General features: G+C 38.3%; 1 protein-coding gene across 4 annotated transcripts; it reads left to right on the forward strand.

The window, feature by feature from the left end:
- The first annotated feature begins 2584 nt into the window (after window positions 1–2584).
- Window positions 2585–17547, forward strand: ARRDC3 (arrestin domain containing 3). 4 transcript variants are annotated; one of them, XR_008379188.1, is made up of 8 exons: window positions 2585–3084; window positions 6978–7056; window positions 8876–9023; window positions 10148–10250; window positions 10868–11124; window positions 11465–11627; window positions 12168–12360; window positions 14804–14939. XR_008379188.1 is itself a non-coding variant. In XM_053586725.1 (8 exons), exons 1-8 carry the CDS (start codon window positions 2805–2807, stop codon window positions 14858–14860), a joined length of 1242 nt encoding a protein of 413 aa, XP_053442700.1. In that variant the 5' UTR covers window positions 2585–2804; the 3' UTR covers window positions 14861–17547. The 4 variants fall into 4 exon arrangements, 3 of the variants coding, with proteins under 3 accessions (XP_053442700.1, XP_053442702.1, XP_053442703.1); XM_053586725.1 differs by having other exon boundaries at window positions 12206–12360; window positions 14804–17547; XM_053586727.1 differs by lacking the exon at window positions 2585–3084 and adding an exon at window positions 5813–6027 and having other exon boundaries at window positions 12206–12360; window positions 14804–17547.
- The last annotated feature ends 2487 nt before the right edge of the window (window positions 17548–20034 follow it).

The raw sequence follows: 20034 nt of genomic DNA on the forward strand, positions 1-20034 counted from the left end.
TTTGAATAAAATCATAGGAGAAAAATAAAGTGAAGCAAATAAATGCAAGTTTAGACACTTGAGAAATAGTCGTAATCAAATCTAAAGAGAAGAAAGGGAGTAAGGAGGGTAACTGAATGAGATATAAAATAAAAAACACAGCAGAGGGCGGGGCCTGTGGCTCAAAGGAGTAGGGCCCCAGCCCCATATACTGGAGGTGACGAGTTCAAACCCAGCCCCGGCCAAAAACTGCAAAAAAAAAAAAAAAAGCCACAGCAGATAAAAATTTCTTGATAACTTTCCAGGTAACAAAGTGTTTAAGAAAACACAGCAAAGAAAATAAAAATAGGAGAAAAAATACTAAAGACAATTCAAAAAATCCTGAAGTTTCAAACACAAGCTACAGTGTACTATGTATACAGTGACAGAAATAAAACATTTAATGTCTTAAAACAATTTTCCAAAGTACAAATAAATTCCTTAGGATTCTTTTTTATTAAATGCAATTCTGATGTATTTAACTAAGTACTTCTTATTTTTTCAGACAATTTATATCCAAATTGCAGAAATTTTACTAAAATTTCCCAAAAATTCAGCTTTTGTTAAATAACCTTTAGTAATTTTAAACATAAATTTGTAATAAGTGTATGTATTCATGGTGCGTATTCCACTTTTAAATCTGTTCCTTGCTCACTGCTTTTTAAATGCTTAATAAATATCATCGACCTTATGCTGAAGCAAAGTTGACATGCTGGCAAATTCACTACTTTTACCACTAGGTGGAGAAAAAACACAAGTAGTATCTGTTACCAATGCCAGCCAAGGTCTCAGGTACCTTACCTAAAATTTCCACCAGGTGTCAACCAAGAGGAAGGAAAAGAAAAGACTTTTTCCCACTCAAATACACAAATTCATAATTTTAAGCTCTGAAAATAAATAAATAAATAAATAAATAAATAAATAAATAAATAAATAAATAAAAACATTCTAAACTCTGAGATAAATGGCCTGCCAAATAGTTTGCATAGTTAGACTCCATATATTGCTGTGGAACTCCAAGATACTGCTTTATGAACCAAAATTCAACTAAATAATAGTTTCTTCCAAAATAAAAAAAAGCAAGATCAATGAATTTCGTTTATTTGGACCCACAGACTTAATCTAGTCAAATAAATTATGGAAAAGAATCTAAAATGTTTAGATATGGGTAGCCAAAAAATCTTCCAAAGTATTTTTGTTCATGCATATATAGTTCCAAATTCCCATGTTTTCTTTCTATATTTCTCTCACAAGCAATTCTGTTGGTTGCCAATGATCTAGATGAGTTTACGCTGTATACTCGGAATTCCAGTGTGACGTGACGGAAGCACTGCTGTTTTTAACCACACATTCACAATAAAAAGCGAAATCTACCTATCTTCAAGAGGTGTCAGGAGAACAAGGTATGTTAAATGGTCGAAAGTTCTCAGCCGAAAATTAAAATAACAGCTTCACAGAATTAAGCCCCTTTTTTAATACCAAATCGTGCTTTAAAAAAAAAACAAAATCTCATGCGCTTCACCAACTTCTAAGATACTGATCCTGTTGTAAATATGTCAGCTAAACTACCATATCATACTGCCTTTTATAAGGTGGGACATTTTTAGGCCGAACTCTATTCTTACTTCTCCGGACACAGGAGTTGTAATCATGTCATACCCTGCAAATCGAGACGTAGATGGTGTCTGAACTGACTTTATCATCCTTCGAGGAAGTGGTCAAGCTTCCCCACCCCCCACCACACACACACACACACACACACACCCGGCGTCATGATGGAAATAACTTGGTAGGTTTTCAGTGCTGTCTATTTAAGACATGGAGGAGAAACCAAAGCCTACCGAGGAAGTTATACGTGCCTCTCCTCGCTCTTCACAGTAGTCTCTGCTAAGGTTCCTTTGACCTCGATTGAGTTTATTTCCACCCTGCCTACAAAATGCTGGGTTGTTGTTTTGTTGTTGTTTTTTTATTCCACGCCAAGTATGCTCTTGTCTATGCATATTTCTTGTCCGTTTTTTATTACGTTTTCTTTTGAAATCATTAGATTATGCTCAGCCACTAGCCGCTTGCCCAACCGGTTTCTCCCCTTCCCCCATCGTTCTCCACACATCACTTTTTCCTCCTGCCATCCAGGCAGTTGGCAAAGCCCTGCACAGCTAGGAAGGCTCGCTTCGGGCTGGTCACTCTGCAGTTTACCCTTACTTGGCTTTGCAAACAGCTCCCCACCCAGCCCTTGTCCCCACGCGGCCCCCTCTGCCATTATATTTCTATTAGAGTGTGCTCGGTAAGGGGCTCCAGCAGCTCGTCGAGGGTTTACGGTAGCCTGCCTACCAATAGAAGCCCACAATGCAGAGAAGTCAGGTTCAGCCTCCCGGCAGCACCGGAGTCTGCTCCTGGCTCCACACCTACTGTACCGTGAGCGAGCGAGCGAGCCGGGGAGCGAGCCGCGCGCGGGAGGGGGCGCGCAGGGAGGGCGGACAGCAGTCGCGGCGTGCGCGTGCGCACTGGGGTTGTTTTTCACAAAGCTGCTCTTAAAGTGAGCTGGCAGCCTCTAGCCGCCCGTCTTTGTAAGGAGACCACTGAGACGAGCAGGAACGCGGAGCAGCAGCCTCTGCTGCCCTGACTTCTTAAGAAATCTCAATGAACTATTTGTAGAGAATCACTGATCCTGCCTGCAACCATTTTGCACGGCAAAGACATCGATCAGTGTTCAGCGAAGATCACATTTTATATGCGATCTTGACTTTTTTGTCTTACATTATATTTTTATAGATTTTGTTATAAACATGGTGCTGGGAAAGGTAAAGAGTTTGACAATAAGCTTTGACTGTCTCAATGACAGCAATGTCCCAGTGTATTCCAGTGGGGATACCGTCTCAGGAAGGGTGAATTTAGAAGTTACTGGGGAAATCAGAGTAAAATCTCTTAAAATTCATGCAAGAGGACATGCGAAAGTACGCTGGACTGAATCTCGAAACGCTGGCTCCAATACTGCCTATACCCAGAACTACACTGAAGAAGTAGAATATTTCAACCATAAAGACATCTTAATTGGGCACGAAAGAGGTAAGTTTTTACGTTGTTCAGAAATTATTAGACTCATTTTCTTTGGAAAAGTGTCTTTTCAGTTTTCTGAATCAACGCGATTCTACTCTAGCATAAGGCAGCAGATGATAAAGGTTAGCAAAGTTGGAAGATTTGGATTCTCCTTGACGTTCGTCGTGTGTTAAGCTGTAATGTATGCGGGCATCTGCAAAGTGTCTGCAAACTGCACTTATTCAACTACCTCTATACCTACCTTGGTCTGTGGCACACGCACTTGTAATCCGTTTGCACCTTACTTCTTATAAATGCTGCTGAAATCCAAGTCAATAATTTTAATAATATATATTCAAATTTATTACTAAAAGCTGCAATCCAGCATTCGATTTTTTTCCTTTTCCTTTGCAACCTTAAAACTGAGCTTGAATGAAGAAATGAAATAACATTTTTAAGAGGCTTAATGGGTGTATTTTATTTTTAACTTGGAAACGCAAAAGACTTTTAAATAACTAATCATTGTTCTTTGATAAAGGGTTTCTGTGGCTTATTTTGACATATGGTATCAACACCCCACGTGTTTTTTCTCCCTATTCTTCTCAATTCCTTTGGAAATTTGCATCAGTCATTCTTTAGTTTAAAAGACAGTATATATCATCATGGGAGACATCAAGTCAGTTTTAGAAGCCTTTTGGGGTCAGTAGTTTTCTTTCCCGAGCATCATGTCTAACTTTGGAACGTGCATTCAATGAAACCCATGCCAGTCAAATGGAATGGAAAAGTATATGGCACACTGGATTTGATTTTTGGTTAGAAGAGGGAGGTAAAGGCTTGTCAAAGAGAATAAGGGTCTTGAGATTTCCAACCTATTGTTTAAATGGTTACATTGTGGAAATATAGGAGACTCTAAGCTTGTTTTTCTAAGTTTCCACCCTTTGTTAGAAGCGGTTCAATCCTGTTTCGGACCAGTTCTGGGGGGTGGTGAGGAGGGGCGCTCTTTCTGCTCTCAGCAGATTGGTTACACTCGTCAGGTGGTGGCGATGACTTAATTCCTAGCCCAAGAAGAATATAATGTTAAAACTGGTTATGTAATTTTTGTGCTTCACCTTTTTAATGCAGTATTTAGTTCAGTTGTTGGCGATTTTTCAGAAGAATAGAGGCAAAAATTTACCTTCTTTTTCATATTAAAAATACACATCCTGGGAAAGTGCTAATTGAACTAAGTCAAACGAGAAATGAAGGGTACTTTGAGGTATAGAGTTCTAATGCACTATTTTTGAAAATTACTAAAGCGAAATCACTTCTTTTTACGGTTTTCAGAGATATATAGGTACTTTGCATCCTAAAATAATTTCTACTTGATTCCTCCAGGCGTTAACACTGATAGGAAATGGAAATAGCTAATGACAGTCCTAGTATTTGTGGAAAAGCAGACACATGAGTTTGTACCTTTCTGGACATTGCAGCCTTTTATAAAACGGGTGAGAAGAAACAAAAGGGTTTTCTTTAAGGAGTTGAGACTTGCAATGGAGGAAAAGTATAACAATGAGTTGTGAGGACAAACATAATTTTATCAATTGCACTATGATTTCGTGGTAGCAAAAACTAAGTGCCCCCACTCCACGGTATGCCCCCCCACCTGTGTTACGGGTGGACGAGCTTTCAGCCTGGAATAGTTTCAATGACTTAAAACTGAGAGCTCTCAAACTAGCCTGATAGCCGAGACCCCGCCCCGGGCGGCCGGCGATAGGCGGAGCCGGGTTTGTTAGCCTGTTGCTAAGGCGATGGCAGGCGCTGATTGGACGGGGCACAGGCGGGAGGGTGGGGAGAGTGGGCTTGCGCCGGCTGGGGCGAGGCTTGGAACCGGCGTGCGCCGGTAAAGGTCCCTCCAGAGCACCGGTTCCCGGGCGTCTGCAGGCGCTCAGGGCCCTGTCAAATTGCATTCTGTCGCCTCTCCAGCCAGCTAGAGAAACTTTTGACTTATGACCAAGGTTTTAACTGAGTAGGGGGCAGAAGCTCCTGCCAGGTTACAGGTGCCACATATCCCTGGGCGCAACTTTAACTAAAAACCCTTCGTACAGGGAACGTGGGGAGGGGGACTAGCAGGACCTCATTTTCCTGCTGTCCGATTGGAAAGCATCCGGGGGCCCCGTAAGCCCTCGTTTTCCTCTTGGGTGCGTCCCTACCTGTCCAGTCGTCAAACTGGCTACCTCGATTTGCCCAGAGCGGAGAGACAGCAAAGATTATCCCGGAGGAGTAAAGTGGAGAGATCAATATCGGATCTGCAGGGGCACCTCGACGAGTGGCCCCTGCCCCCTCCCCCATTGTTTCCCGGGGCCTCCGCCCCAACCCCACCCGCTGCTTGCCCCAGTTTCCCTCGCCGCCACTGTGAAGGTGTCTGGGTGGCCCGAGCCAGATAGAACCGGTCACCGGCTGGGGCGTGTGTAGCGGAAGCGCCGCGGCGCGCCGGCCCCGCCCCCGGCCAGCAGGCTAGGCTGCGCGGGCGCGGGCGCGAGCGCCGCGCGACGTATGCCGTATGTATAGCGGGGCGCGCGGGCAGCGGCGGCGCGCGGGCGGGCCGGCTGGGATCTGCTCGCGCCGGTTTAGGCCGGTCCTCTCCTGCTCCGGTCTAGTTCTTGATTGACAGCCCGGCACTTGTTTACCACGGCGCCGCCGCCGCTCGCCTCAATGAGACTGCTGAGCTGGCACAAAAAGGGAGAGAGAAGTGAAAAAAGGGAGAGGGAGGCAAACTTTGGGCGCCGTGGAGGGGAGCGCGTTTAAACGGCCCCTACTCGGCAGCTAGTTTGCGGCGCCCAACTCCGCCCAGGGGATTTGCACGACGGGCCAGGGAGGCCGCGAGACAGCAGCGAGTCTGTGCTTTAAAAGTCACAGCGGGGCCGCAGGGTGCTCTTTACGGATCTGGTTCGCCGTGCAGAGCATCACGTTGTGTGCAGCGTATTCAGTACTTGGGTGAGGGCAGAGTTAAGGGATGGCACCGGGTTGTCTCACTCTGGTGGCGAATTGTGAAGGTTTCCACGAGAAAACAGAGTGAGACTCTTGGGTGGTTACATTATCTACTCAGAAAGCTAAAAACCGCTTTACCGATCTGAAATCCCTCTCACGTTTTCGATGATGTGTTATTTTCATGTCACTTCCAAAACTAATGGATTGGCCGAAAGAAATTGGTTATACAACGAGAGGTCGCCTGTTTTTTTCTAGCTACTGGAAAGTACCTAATCAGACTTGGTGTCTTCAAAGATGAGGGGCAGTGGTGCTGCCTGGACTGTGGGCACCTTGCGATCCTGTCCCTTGTAATTCCCTAAGGTGTGCTTGGTATGTGTGGACATAGGGGTCACTGCTAGGGCCAGCTGAGTGTCATGATGATTTAGGTCCAAAAAGTTTTTTTGTTTTGTTTTTTTTTCTATAAAACTTGATATTAAAATCAATGTGCCTTTTTAAAAAAACTCCCATCTGATTTGACATGACGTTTCCTAGTGGTTTTGGAATTGTAATGTGTATTTTCTGTTAACGTTATAAGTATTATTTCCTCCCAAAACTGACGTCTTTTTAATAGTTGACATGAATAGTTTTCATGTTATGCATTATAAAGTCCTTAACCATTTTTGTTGAGTTTATACTATATTAGACACAGACGCTTTGCAGTTTGGGTCATTTGCCATTTAAAAAAAAAAAAAAACTATGGTTTGAAAGTATTCATTGTCCCCATTTTACAGAGAAGGCAGGAGAAGACTCAGGATTTTTATTTATGCAGAGGAAATGAAGTTAAAATTAGAACTCAGATCTCATAGACTCCAAAGCTTGTGGCCTTAGTTATTACACAAACATCTTTTAAATTATGCCACCGTGGGGAGTGGATAAATGTTTAATAACAAGTTTTTTGGTTTTTCTGTTTGTTTTAGATGATAATTCTGAAGAAGGCTTCAACACTATTCATTCAGGAAGGCACGAATATGCATTCAGCTTCGAGCTTCCACAGACGTGAGTTTGATAAGTAATAGATATTTTCATAGATAACCTGTGATCAAAGCCATCTTCTGACATTAAACATTCTAAATATTTTTGCGTTTTTAAAAAAAACCTTTCATTGCTGAAATTTGCTAGAGGAAAACAATGTATTAAACATAAGAAGCTATTCTTTAATCTCTCATGGCAAAATTATAGAAAGCGGGCTCAATTGTCATAGTATTCTGTCCTGAAGTTGATGAGGTTTTTATAATATAAATAGTGTTTCATTTAACATGAATGAATCAGAGAGTGCTAGTCGAATGGTAAGCACTTAAGTTTACTCTCGGTTGCTATTATCAGAAAAGAGTTCTTCCTTTTCTACTAATACTAACCAACTGTGGTAAGTTGAGAATGTAAAAATAATTAGGAATATGCTGACTTTAGAAATGATGTTCTTCTTCTGAAAAAGAGTTCAGTAGCTTTGTGCAAAGGTCATACAAGAGATACTAATTGCTTGGACTTAAAAGGAAACATCCACCAGAGACAGGAAAAAAGAAAAATGGTATATTTTTAGGGTAAGAGATTGTTGGGAGAAATTATGCAAACTTTTTTTTTAAAATAATGCCTCTTAACAGATATTAAAATCTGCAAAATGGCACTTTTGCTGGTTGGTTTAGAGAATATACTTGGGTTATGTAAGAATTTATCAAGCCAAATGTACACATCTCTATACTTGGCTTTGTTAACTACAGTATTTGAGGTGTTATATGTATATTGAGGTCATGAATAGTATTTTTCAGAATATTCTATTTACCATATGAATTGAGAACTTCATTTTAAATATAATGCCCAAGCACTTTCTAGAAAAATAATAAAGTCTGTGGAGAGAATAAGGCTAATATTAGGCCTGAGTATTTTCAGAGGTCTTTTAATATTTTTTTAAAGTTCTGTCTGTAAACCAAAGTCATATAACATAAATTCTAAAAGACAAGTATAAAACTTAAAGTTTCATTTCTTTGTGCTAAACAAATTAATGTGGAAGTCTAAAATGCAAAACATTTATTAAAAAACAGTGCTTATATTTCTGTAAGCTGGCACTCTATAACTGAACAATGAGTATTTTTCTAATTAAATTAGGGAAAAGATTAAATTCTCTAGAAGAGTTTAGACAAAATCTGACAGGACTTCAAAAACAGTTCTGATTCTCTTGACACAGATCAAGAAGAGTATTTCTTTCTTTTTAAGCCTAGAAAATTAGGAAACAGCCAAAACAGAGTTAGACCATGAGTAAACTGGAAAGTATAAAAGCAGTTTTCCAGAATTTCAGTAGACTTTTAAAATGGGGAATTTCTGAAACTGTAATGACTATTCTAAGCCCTTCTAGACCTTAATTAGTTGCTATAAAAAGAGAAAATAATTCCTAACTAATGAGAAGTAGAACACTGTAGGGAATTTAGTCTGAATGTTTAACCGGTATCTAGAATTTCTCAATAGAAATAATGAAATCATTCTTAACTTTATTTTTAAATTAAATTCACGACCTTTCCAAAAATTATTCATTAAACTTTCATAATTTTGCCACAAGCATTAAAAGTAGCTACTTCTCAGTTTAAAGGGATTGTATTCTTTTGGCTTCTTGAAATAAAATTCTTACATTTGACTATTGTGTGTTATTTGGAAAAGAAGGGTTTTTTTCCCCCACAACTTATCCCTTTGGAATTTTTTTTTAATTTTATGTTTCATGCCTCACTGGTACATAAAGAGCAAAATATATCAAAACGTATTCCAACCTACTATATAATTCTTAGAAAGGGCTTTAGGTTTAATATATTGACCTTTATATTCTATGCAGACCACTTGCTACCTCATTCGAAGGCCGACATGGCAGTGTGCGCTATTGGGTGAAAGCCGAATTGCACAGGCCTTGGCTTCTACCAGTAAAATTAAAGAAGGAATTTACAGTCTTTGAGCATATAGATATCAACACTCCTTCATTATTGGTAAGAATTGATGAAGTGTTTCATTCTTTGTTTTTGGCATATAAATACTAAAGATTAATCACCTGAACTGTGTACTCTTCATAATTTAAAAATATGGATTTATTTTAACATTCCATATGTATTTTTTAATATAATCAAGACCACACAAATGAATGAAGAGTATGCTCCTACTTTTGATACTTCAATTACTTTAAGTAAATTTAAAAGTAAGACCAGTATATGGTGTGAAATACCTCTTACTGAGAATATGACAGCAATAACAAAAGAAAGATCTGGTCCCTGGATGACTTGTGTGGAAAGAAATAGTACCATATATTATAAGATACTATCACTTGTCATGAAAATATCATTCTAAGATTTGTATTGCATTTCATTGTTCCAAAATAGGGATAGTTGTCACACAGTGGGGAATCATTAGTTTCATGAAAAAACTTAATTCCTTTTGGGGTTTTCTTTTTTTGCAGTTTTTGTTTGTTTGTTTGTTTGTTTTGTTTTGCAGTTTTTGGCGGGGCTGAGTTTGAACCCACCACCTGCAGCATATGGGGCCAGTGCCCTACTCCTTTGAGCCACGGGCACCACCCCTTAATTCCTTTCTTAAAGGAATCTTTTTTTAATCTTTTATATGGGAGGAATTCAGATTTGACTTCAGAACTTTGTTTTAAACAAATGATAAGATCTTTAAAGCAAATAATAATTAACCTTAAAACTGAGCAGTTTTCTTTTTTGTGTACTAATTTTTACATTCTCCAGGATGTTCATGTTTGGAATTATGTGACCAAGTTGCTTTCTGTGCTGCCTTTTTTTAAGGCAGTTAAAATGGAATGGTGGAAAGGGGTTTTTTGTTTGATTTGTATTTAATTACTGTATTTGTAAATAGTGTGGGCTAAAAAAATATGTTTATAGGATAGCAAGCCCTTAATTGAATGGAAATATATAATGACAAAAGTAATGGTATAATTCAGAAACCATTTTCTTTAAGTGTATTTAGGTATAGAAAAAAGTAAAACTACTTTTAATTTAAATTCTCTAAGAATTTAGGATTGTATTTTGAAATATTCTGCTGTTATACTAATTCATGCATTGATCTTTTTCTCTAATTTTTTTTTTTTTTTTTTTTTTTACAGTCACCCCAAGCAGGCACAAAAGAAAAGACACTCTGTTGCTGGTTCTGTACCTCAGGCCCAATATCCTTAAGTGCCAAAATTGAAAGGAAGGGCTATACCCCAGGTACGTATGAGGTAGAGTCCCACAAAATATAAATTTTCTTCACGTAGCTTTTATGTATAAATATGTAATACTGCTGCTAAATATAAACCTCATATAGTAATCTTTGGTGTAGTAATAAATGGTACTTACCCAGTTTCTTGTCACAAATTGGAGTGTAATCTTCTTCTTAAGTAGCCACTATAAATGAGTAGTTCTTTTATGTGACACTTAACTTTCTGTTCCCAGGACAGCTTTTTATCCATGTAGTTAGTTGAACTTTCTTTTTTTTTTTTTGTAGAGACAGAGTCTCATTATACTGCCCTCGGTAGAGTGCCGTGGCGTCACACGGCTCACAGCAACCTCTAACTCTTGGGCTTACGCGATTCTCTTGCCTCAGCCTCCCGAGCAGCTGGGACTACAGGCGCCCGCCATAACGCCTGACTATTTTTTTGTTGCAGTTTGGCCGGGGCTGGGTTTGAACCCGCCACCCTCGGCATATGGGGCCGGCGCCCTACTCACTGAGCCACAGGCGCCTCCCTAGTTAGTTGAACTTTCTAACTTTAGCTTTAAGACTCTACAATCTGTTTTTGTTGTTTAAACAGTAGATACATATATCTACGTATTTTTCCTTCTTCTAGGTGAATCAATTCAGATATTTGCTGAGATTGAGAACTGCTCTTCCCGAATGGTAGTGCCAAAGGCAGCCATTTACCAAACACAGGCCTTCTATGCCAAAGGAAAAATGAAGGAAGTAAAACAGCTTGTGGCTAACTTGCGTGGGGAATCCTTATCGTCTGGAAAGACAGAGACTTGGAATGGCAAGTTGCTGAAAATTCCACCAGTTTCTCCCTCTATCCTCGACTGTAGTATCATCCGTGTGGAATATTCACTAATGGTATGTGTAGATTTAAGAGATTTTTTTTTTAAGTCTTAGAGTTTTGAGAACATTTTCTTTTGTCTTACATCTAGGATTTCATTCTTATATTCCATAAAAAATGACAAATATAAATATACATAAACATATATACTACATATATGTAGTAACATACATGCTATTTGAGCTGTAGCAATACCTTATATGTAAAGGTACTATGCAGTATTGTACATAAGAGAGAAACGTCCGTGTATATAAGTAAAAAAGTAAATAGGGGCCTCACATAACATTAAAATGGGGTATTGGTTTTTTAAAAGGAAATCATACCATTCTAAACTTACTATCTCTTTTTAATGTTTAGGTGTATGTGGATATTCCTGGAGCTATGGATTTATTTCTTAATTTGCCACTTGTCATCGGTACCATTCCTTTACATCCATTTGGTAGCAGAACCTCAAGTGTAAGCAGTCAGTGTAGCATGAATATGAACTGGCTTGGTTTATCCCTTCCTGAAAGACCTGAAGGTAATTTGATAATGCATATCTAAGCTTAATCTCTTATTATTAAGAATATTAGGCTGGGCCTGGTACCTGTAATCCTAATACTTTGGGAGGCCAAGGCAGTCAGATTCCCTGAGCTCACAGGTTTGAGACCAGCCTGAGCTAAAGTGAGACCCCATCTCTAAAAATAGCCAAGTGTTGTGGCAGATGCCTGCACGCCCAGCTACTTGGGAGGCTGAGGCAAGACAATCGCTTGAGCCCAGGAGTCTGAGGTTGCTGTGAGCTATGACATCACAGCACTCTACCAAGGGTGACAAAGTGAGGCTCTTGTCTCCCAAAAAAAAAAGCATATTATTTTGTTTTTTATGTTTTATGGAAACATTTTGTTTATGATCTTATGGAACGATAAAGATAAACTTGTATCTTTCTAGAAAGAAACTAGATGTGTCCTTAGTGTTAAATTTTGATTGTGTGTCATATTAGTTTTAATCACCAAATGATTGTTATTTTACTTTGACATTCCTTTTTAATACCTACTATTCTGTGTATTTTGACATGCATAAGAACATGCTGTTCGAATTGCGTGTATCTTTTTCCTTCAGCACCACCCAGCTATGCAGAAGTGGTAACAGAGGAACAAAGGCGGAACAATCTTGCACCGGTGAATGCTTGCGATGACTTTGAGAGAGCTCTTCAAGGACCACTGTTTGCATATATCCAGGAGTTTCGGTTCTTGCCTCCACCTCTTTATTCAGAGGTAAGCATTGGCTCCTCAAGTAGGAAATGGGCTGGCTCTCTTGGGAAACAGCATTACAGACTTAACATACCTTGATTATCACAATAATAACAGAAAAACAAATAATATAGAACAATATATTAAAAGTTAAGAGTATGGTTGTCAATATTTACTGACTTTGAAATAAGTATTATTTCACTTATCAGGAAATTAAGACAGTGATCTAACACTTCATGTTGAATTATTTACATTTTTTGAAGGAAGAATTTTATATATTCAAGCATCAATAGGAAGAACTGCAATGGCTCATGCCTGTGATCCCAATGGGAGAATAGCTCGAAGCCGGGTGTTGGAGGCTGCAGTGAGCCACTGCACTCTAATCTGGGCAACAGAAGGAGACTCAGTTTCCAAACAAAAAGGATTAACATTTATTTTGCAAGTACTGATTAGCTAGAATTTATTTTACTTAGGATTCTTTTCTGATTCTTATATATTTTAACATTCTCAGTCATGGGAGAGTAGCATTTTTGCAGTAATGTCTTAAATAATATTCCTGCATTGTTGAGACCATTTTTATTCATCCCATATTGATAATAACTGAGCATTTACTGCAACTAAACTGTGGCCATTACATAGGGGAACCTCACAGACGAGTGAGAAAAACAAACGAAGAAGCAAAATATTACACAATTATAGATGGACATACCTCGTTTGAGGAATGGCTTATTACATCTTGGGAGTCAGGTGGGGCTTCTTGGAAAAGTGACTATAACAGCCAGGAAGAACAGCATATGTAAAATAGGAAGCTGTGCGGAGGGAGCCAGCATTTTAGGATATTTCAGAGTGACTTTTGCCCATAATACACTTTCTTGAGGGGTTTTGAAGTTGGCTTTGATACCAAAATAATTTTGAAAATTACTATAATCAGCTTTTTCTTTTGGTTACTCTAGTATACCCAGCTGTCTTATAGTGAAATATTACTGCCAAATTAGACATGGGGAGGTTATTTTATTCTTCACCAAATTGCATTTTTTTTTCTTCACATACTGGGAAAGGCAGCTTTCCTCTGGATGTGATAGTGTGAGTTCCTGTTCATTCATTGATTCTAGGATATTCAGAATCTCTTCTTGCAAATTCCTGATTAGACATAATATTTCCTATTCCATTTTCTTTTTTTTTTTTTTTTTGTAGAGACAGAGTCTCACTTTATGGCCCTCGGTAAAGTGCTGTGACATCACAGCTCACAGCAACCTCCAACTCCTGGGCTTAAGCGATTCTCTTGCCTCAGCCTCCCAAATAGCTGGGACGACAGGCGCCCGCCACAACGCCGGGCTATTTTTTTTTTTTTAGTTGCAGTTCAGCTGGGGCCGGGTTTGACCCCACCACCTTACCGTTTGAGCCACAGGCGCCGCCCCCTATTCCATTGTCTAATTCATGAAAATTTCTCTTAGATGCTAAAAATGTTCTGCCACTTAAGTCAGTCACTTCTGGGTTGATTTTTTTTTTTTTAGGCTGCTTCCTGGCTATCAAAGAAGGCTAAAAGAATAGCAATCTAAGTATAATTCCCTTTTAAGAAATTTGTCATGAAATTCTGCCTTATTTCAAAACAAACTGAAGATAATTAAAATAACTTAAAACTTTTAAAACCCTAAAATAGGTTCAAGTTGTGATTTGACTAAAAATTATTTGGCTTTCTTCCTTCAAAAATGTGTTTTACCCTAAAGCTTCTGGGGCAGTTTGTGTTGATCCACATATAAATGCCAGTGCATAGGTCTTGTCCAAAAGATCTTTCAGTAAAAGAAATGTGTTAAACCCACAGTTTGTCTTTCTGTGCCTATTCTCTTTCTACCTGAGAAGCAACTTTCCTTAAATGTGTGTGTGCATGAAAGTCACTCCAGAGGTAAAGAAGGTGGTACAAAGTCTTGAGTGTTTTGGGCTCAGCATTACCATTTCCTAATAACACACTGAATTTTAGGTCCTCTCTGGGGTTTTATATCCATAAGTTATTACCTCACACAAATAGCAGGAACATTATTTACACAGTTTCATTCTCCTCAAAGCCAAGGGAAGAGATGAGTTGGCTTTTTCGTAGAGGGATGAAAGAGATACTTTGCAAAATGAGATCACTGCTGTGAGGATGCTCTCCAGTGTGCATGGGAGTCTTAAGTGCTACGAAATGCTGAAGGAAAATCTTCACCGTTAACTTTTGTGGAACAGGGGACAATTCAGACATATGTTTATAAATCTTATTAATCTAATAATTGAATATCAGGTTCTTTATAAATAATACCAACACCTTTTCCTCCCCAGTAGCATTTCAGATATGAAAAGGGAATAATTGGATAGAATTTGCTAATAAGCTGTATATGCTCTAGTTATATTTTATGAATAGTATGCAAAATCGTAGTCATTTGCTGCATTCTAGGACCTCATCAAATAAAACTTTGTAAATTTTTTCTTCTAGATTGATCCAAATCCTGATCAGTCATCAGATGATAGACCATCCTGCCCCTCTCGTTGAAGGAACACTTGGTTGAATCAAGTTCATGTGGGTTCTGAACTGTATCTCTTCCGGCTGAGGACAGAGAAGTATCTTGGAGACACGTTTTCAGAGGAAGTGGAATTGTTTTTGCCCAGAAAAATGGCAAATACGTGAAATAACCAGTGATCATGCTTTAGAAGCCTACAGCAACATTCTGGGACTGCTCCAACATGCTTGAAGATCTAAGCTTTTCTCCTTTAAAACTGGCACATACTAAGAGCAGTCTTCTTAGCCTATGGTTGTACGTGTCAAGACACCACGTTGTAAAGAGGGATGATTTCCTTCTTTTGATTTGAAAATTTTGCACATGCTCAATGCTTACATTGTGCGGTTCAATGTCACTACAGCTTTTTTTTTTCCATTTATGCCAGACTCTTGATACTCTTTTAAAACTTGTTTGTGGTCAGCACAACAAGGAACAAAAGAAAGCTTTGAAAAACTTAAACATGAAAAAAACGCACTGACATTTTTTTTTTTTTTTTAATTTAATATAGCCTGGACTTTACCTGCATATGCACATACTCAGAATTGTCCTTCTAGGCTGATCATGTATCACCTCTTGAGCTTGGATCCTATTGTGGATTTATTTACAAACATCAAATGCCTTCAAGCCAATCCTTTTTGCTGTATGTTTTGCAGCCTACTGTAGTAGATAACGCAACAGATAATGTGGGAAAAAAAGAGATAAGAGGAGGAAGCTAATAAGAGACTTTGTCAAGATTGTATACCTTCTTGGTTTCTTTTCAGAATTTGTTGCCTTTCTACTATTACAGCAAAGCAGCATTTTGTTACTGACTGCCTAAAATCACTTAATCTCAGGTGAACGCATCACTTGCCAAACTGTTGGAATGCTATTTGTGTTTTGTTGCACTGTTTTTTTGTTGTTGTTGTTATTGTTTGTTTATTTGGTTGGCTTTTTGGGGAGGGAAATTTGGAAATGGGACATACACAAAAGTGATAACCCACCCACATTCCCTTTTTATCATCACATAAAGAAGAAGCTAGAAGAACTGAGAATGGAGCAGAGAAAGGCAGCACCGCAAGCACCAGCAAGGGTTAAGGGCTGCTGCTCTTAAAGTTATTATTTTTATTATTATTTTAAGAGTATGGAATTTTTCCAGTCACTGGGGAAAGGAGGGCAAAGTGCATTTATTTTTATACAGAGTTACTTAATTACCTCCTAAATACATATGTTGGAAATCATTTTTGCTGGTGCAAAGTATTTTAATGAGCAGGAGTACACATACTGAGGTTATGACTAGAAAGCTCAATTTATGCATTTGCTATCTTGCACAAGCTTGACATAGCACGAAAAATTCAACTTTATTCCAAAAGTGTATAACTTCAAAACTGCAAATACTAGAGAGTTTGCTATGATCGTTGTTTTGTGTTCAGTCGGGTTTTTTTTTTTTTTAATGAAAATACTTTTTTTCATTACCTGAAAAACAACTTGCTAAACATGAGAAATCCCTTACTTTTAGTACAGATAAGATAGAATGATCACATCAGTAAATTACAGTTTATGTTAAAGATAATTTACACTTGGCTCATAACATACACCAGCATTCATGATAACATTTCAGCATTTTCTAAGGTACCAAGTGTACTGAATTTTTTTTTAGTTTTAGAAGGAATTCAGCTGACGTTTTTAATGAAAACCAGCATCTCTGATGTTGCAGCATACGTGCAAAATGGGAGTTACCTCGATCCTGCCATTTAACCCCACAGTTTTAATAAAGTGGCTGAAAACACAGTGACCCTGGCTCGGTGCTTGACCTGTTACACACTGTCTTAAAGTTTCCTACGGAACAAACAGGCTTTTCCATAAGTGGCCTTTAAGAAAACATGGAAGACAATTCATGTTTGAAAAATGCTGACAGGGTGAAGAAAGCCCACTGTAAAAATGAATCGCGTTTTCAGTGATTCAGTGAAAGGGTTTGGGCGCCCGTAGCAAACCTAATACTAGATACTAAGGAAATGGGGGTAAAATATTTTTTTATTGTTGTTAAATCATTTTGTGGATGTCCCCCTCAAGAAGCTAATGGAATATTTGGCATAAAGGGCATTTGGTGGGGTTTTTTGTTTGTTTGTTTGGGGGAGTGTCAGAAAATCCATTTTCTTTTTTGTCTTTTCTTACGTCTAACTGACTAGGGAACAATTGTTGATACGCATAGCATTGGAATACTTATACCATATATTCTCACAGATAACCTGAAACAAGAATGACCAATATTTTAATAATTGGCACTGGATCACGAAATGTGATAAAATTTTAAAATTATAAAACTTTATCAAATAAAGTTTTATTTTCCCCATTAAAGTATTTCTTTACTCTCTTATTTAGAGGCATCATACATCTTAAATATTGGTCAAGTCCTGAAATGAGATGTGATGTTCACAGTTGTATTCCAGTATTCAAGATAGATTCCTGATTTTTCAATTAGGAAAAGTAAAATCCAAAATGTTAGCAAAACAAAGTGCAATACTAAATGTTTGCTTTATAGATTATATTCTATGCCTGTTTGTACCTTTTTTTTGTTTGTTTTTTATTTGGTGCTGAATATGTCCTTGTAGGCTCTGTTTTAAGAAAACAATATGTGGGAAATGATTTAATTTTTCCTATTGCTCTTGTGGAAAATAAAGTGTTTTTTTTCTTTTTTGTATAATTGGGAGATTTATTTGAATCTTGATCATGTTAGTAACTCAACATACACAAAGATTTTTAATGCTACAGTTAAACTCTAAGCCATTCTGGATAAGAATTGTGGGCGGCACAATTCTTATCCAGTGAGTAGGGCGCCAGCCCCACATGCCGAGGGTGGCGGGTTCAAACCCAGCCCCGGCCAAACTGCAACAACAAAAAAAATAGCCGGGCATTGTGGCGGGCGCCTGTAGTCCCAGCTGCTCGGGAGGCTGAGGCAAGAATCGCATAAGCCCAAGAGTTAGAGGTTGCCGTGAGCAACCTCTAGTTGCTGTGAGCCGTGTGACGCCACGGCACTCTACCCGAGGGCGGTACAGTGAGACTGTCTCTACAAAAAAAAAAAAAAAAAATTGTTTCTAGGTCTGTGCCAAGGAAAATTGCTGAAGACTTAAAGGAATTTTTAATAATTATTTTGGTTAGTAATTTACTATTACATCATGCCCAACCTGCGCAAGAGTGAAACCCTGTTTCTACTAAAAGGAAAAACTCAGGAAAGCTAAAGCAGGATGGCTTGACCCCAAGAAGTTGGAGATTGCAGTGAGTTATGACAACACTTTAGCTAGGGTGACAGCAAAATTCACTCTCAAAAAATAATTTACTATTATGTGTGCTTCTTACGAAACTTGTAAGTTAGATATAAATTCAGTTGTAAATATGAACCAACTTAACCAGGTAGAGTAATTTCAGTTTCAGATACCAATTCCCTCTCACTATGATGTGTGCTACTGGTATTTTATAAGGACATAAGCTTAAAAGTTACCTCTTTTTTTGAGACAGAGCCTCAAGCTGTTGCCCTGGGTAGAGTGCTGTGGCATCACAGCTCACAGCAACCTTCAACTCCTGGGCTTAAGCGATTCTCTTGCCTGAGCCTCCCAAGTAGCTGGGAGTATAGACACCCACCACAGTGCCCAGCCATTTTTTGGTTATAGTTGTCACTGTTGTTTGACAGGCCCAGGATTCAAACCCACCAGCTCTGGTGTATGTGGCCAGTGCCTTAGCCGCTTGAGCTACAAGCTAACAAGCCTAAATGTTATCTCTTATTTGTAAATTCTAATCTTAGAAAAACAGTCATTAATTTTTCTAAATTTTAAAAATAGTATATGTTTTCCTCAAAAGAATCTCTGGATTTTATAATAATTGATAACCTTAGAAGTGCTTCTGGAATCACATTTAGAATTTTTCTTCTTTCAGTGTCATGGATGAGTTATCAAGTTGTATTCGTGGATGAGCCAAACCACATGATTCTCCAATGTTCTCAAATGTGTACACACACAGGGTGGCCATAAAGTTCATGTGCAATTTAAAATAGTGTCCAACACAGACTACCTTCCTACAGGCTGGAGACTTAATCATGATCCTAAGATGCTAATAAATGACGAGACTTCAACTGCATGTGCAGAATAAAGTGCTAATAGTAAAAAAAAAAATAAAATAAAATAGTGTCCAATTTGAAATTGCACACAAACTTTATGTAGACACCCTGAATATGAGTAATACAGAACGGGGAGAGATCTAGGTCCTGGATTCTATAACCCAGGTGTGGCATTGAACAAGATGTGCAAGTTGATTTCCTCATTTATAAAGTGGGAAAATAGCTTTCCAAGCTTTCCACTGAAGATTGTGAGTTTATGCATTTTTAAGTAACGAAATAATGTTCTACAGCAATTATCTTGGAAATTTACCACATTACTTCTAAGTTTGTATTAGAATACCTAACAGACTTCGAGTTCAGTAGCTATTTCTTAAGTTACATAAAGGCATGAGTTATCCTGTTTCACTTGCATTAACTTAAGTACACTGACTCAACTCCCCCTTTTATAATTTGTTGAATGACTGAACTTAACTATATTTATCAGGACTTTTGATTGTAGGAGGGGGAGATAGGCAGACTAACTTAAGTAAAAAACTGAATGCATTAACTAGTAATTCCAAGGATGGAATACATTAAATACTTCTGGATACAAGAATTCAAATAATGCTCCAGGGACACACATTTTTTCATGTAAATAGACTAGGAAAAATGACCCCAGCTTTTATTTCTCACAGATGGAATACCATCTGTAATCTCTAAAGTACTTCTTAAGAGAGATTGTGATTGACCAATACCCCAGTCATGTTTTCATCCACTCAAGATGGGGTGGGTTCCCAATAAAGTTGTTTTCAGAAAGGAGAAAGAGGTTACTACATTCTTGCCCTTTAAGTGGTGTCCAAACCATCCGCAAGGGCATCACATGAAGATAAACATTTTCACAAGGTAGTAAGCAATTTCAGTATGTACTCCAAAGCCAAGACATAGATGACCAGATTTCCAGGACATGACTAGTAAATAGAGAATGTATTTTGTTTATAAAACTTACGACAGGAAATCTTAAATTTTAGAAAAAGCATTTGAGTGTAGCTGGTGTGAGTTAGAAAAGAATAAAACTTCTGAAGAAGAGCTCGCTAGTACTCA

This window comes from Nycticebus coucang, chromosome 1 (assembly GCF_027406575.1).
Source record: "Nycticebus coucang isolate mNycCou1 chromosome 1, mNycCou1.pri, whole genome shotgun sequence".
Classification (NCBI taxonomy): Eukaryota; Metazoa; Chordata; class Mammalia; order Primates; family Lorisidae; genus Nycticebus; species Nycticebus coucang.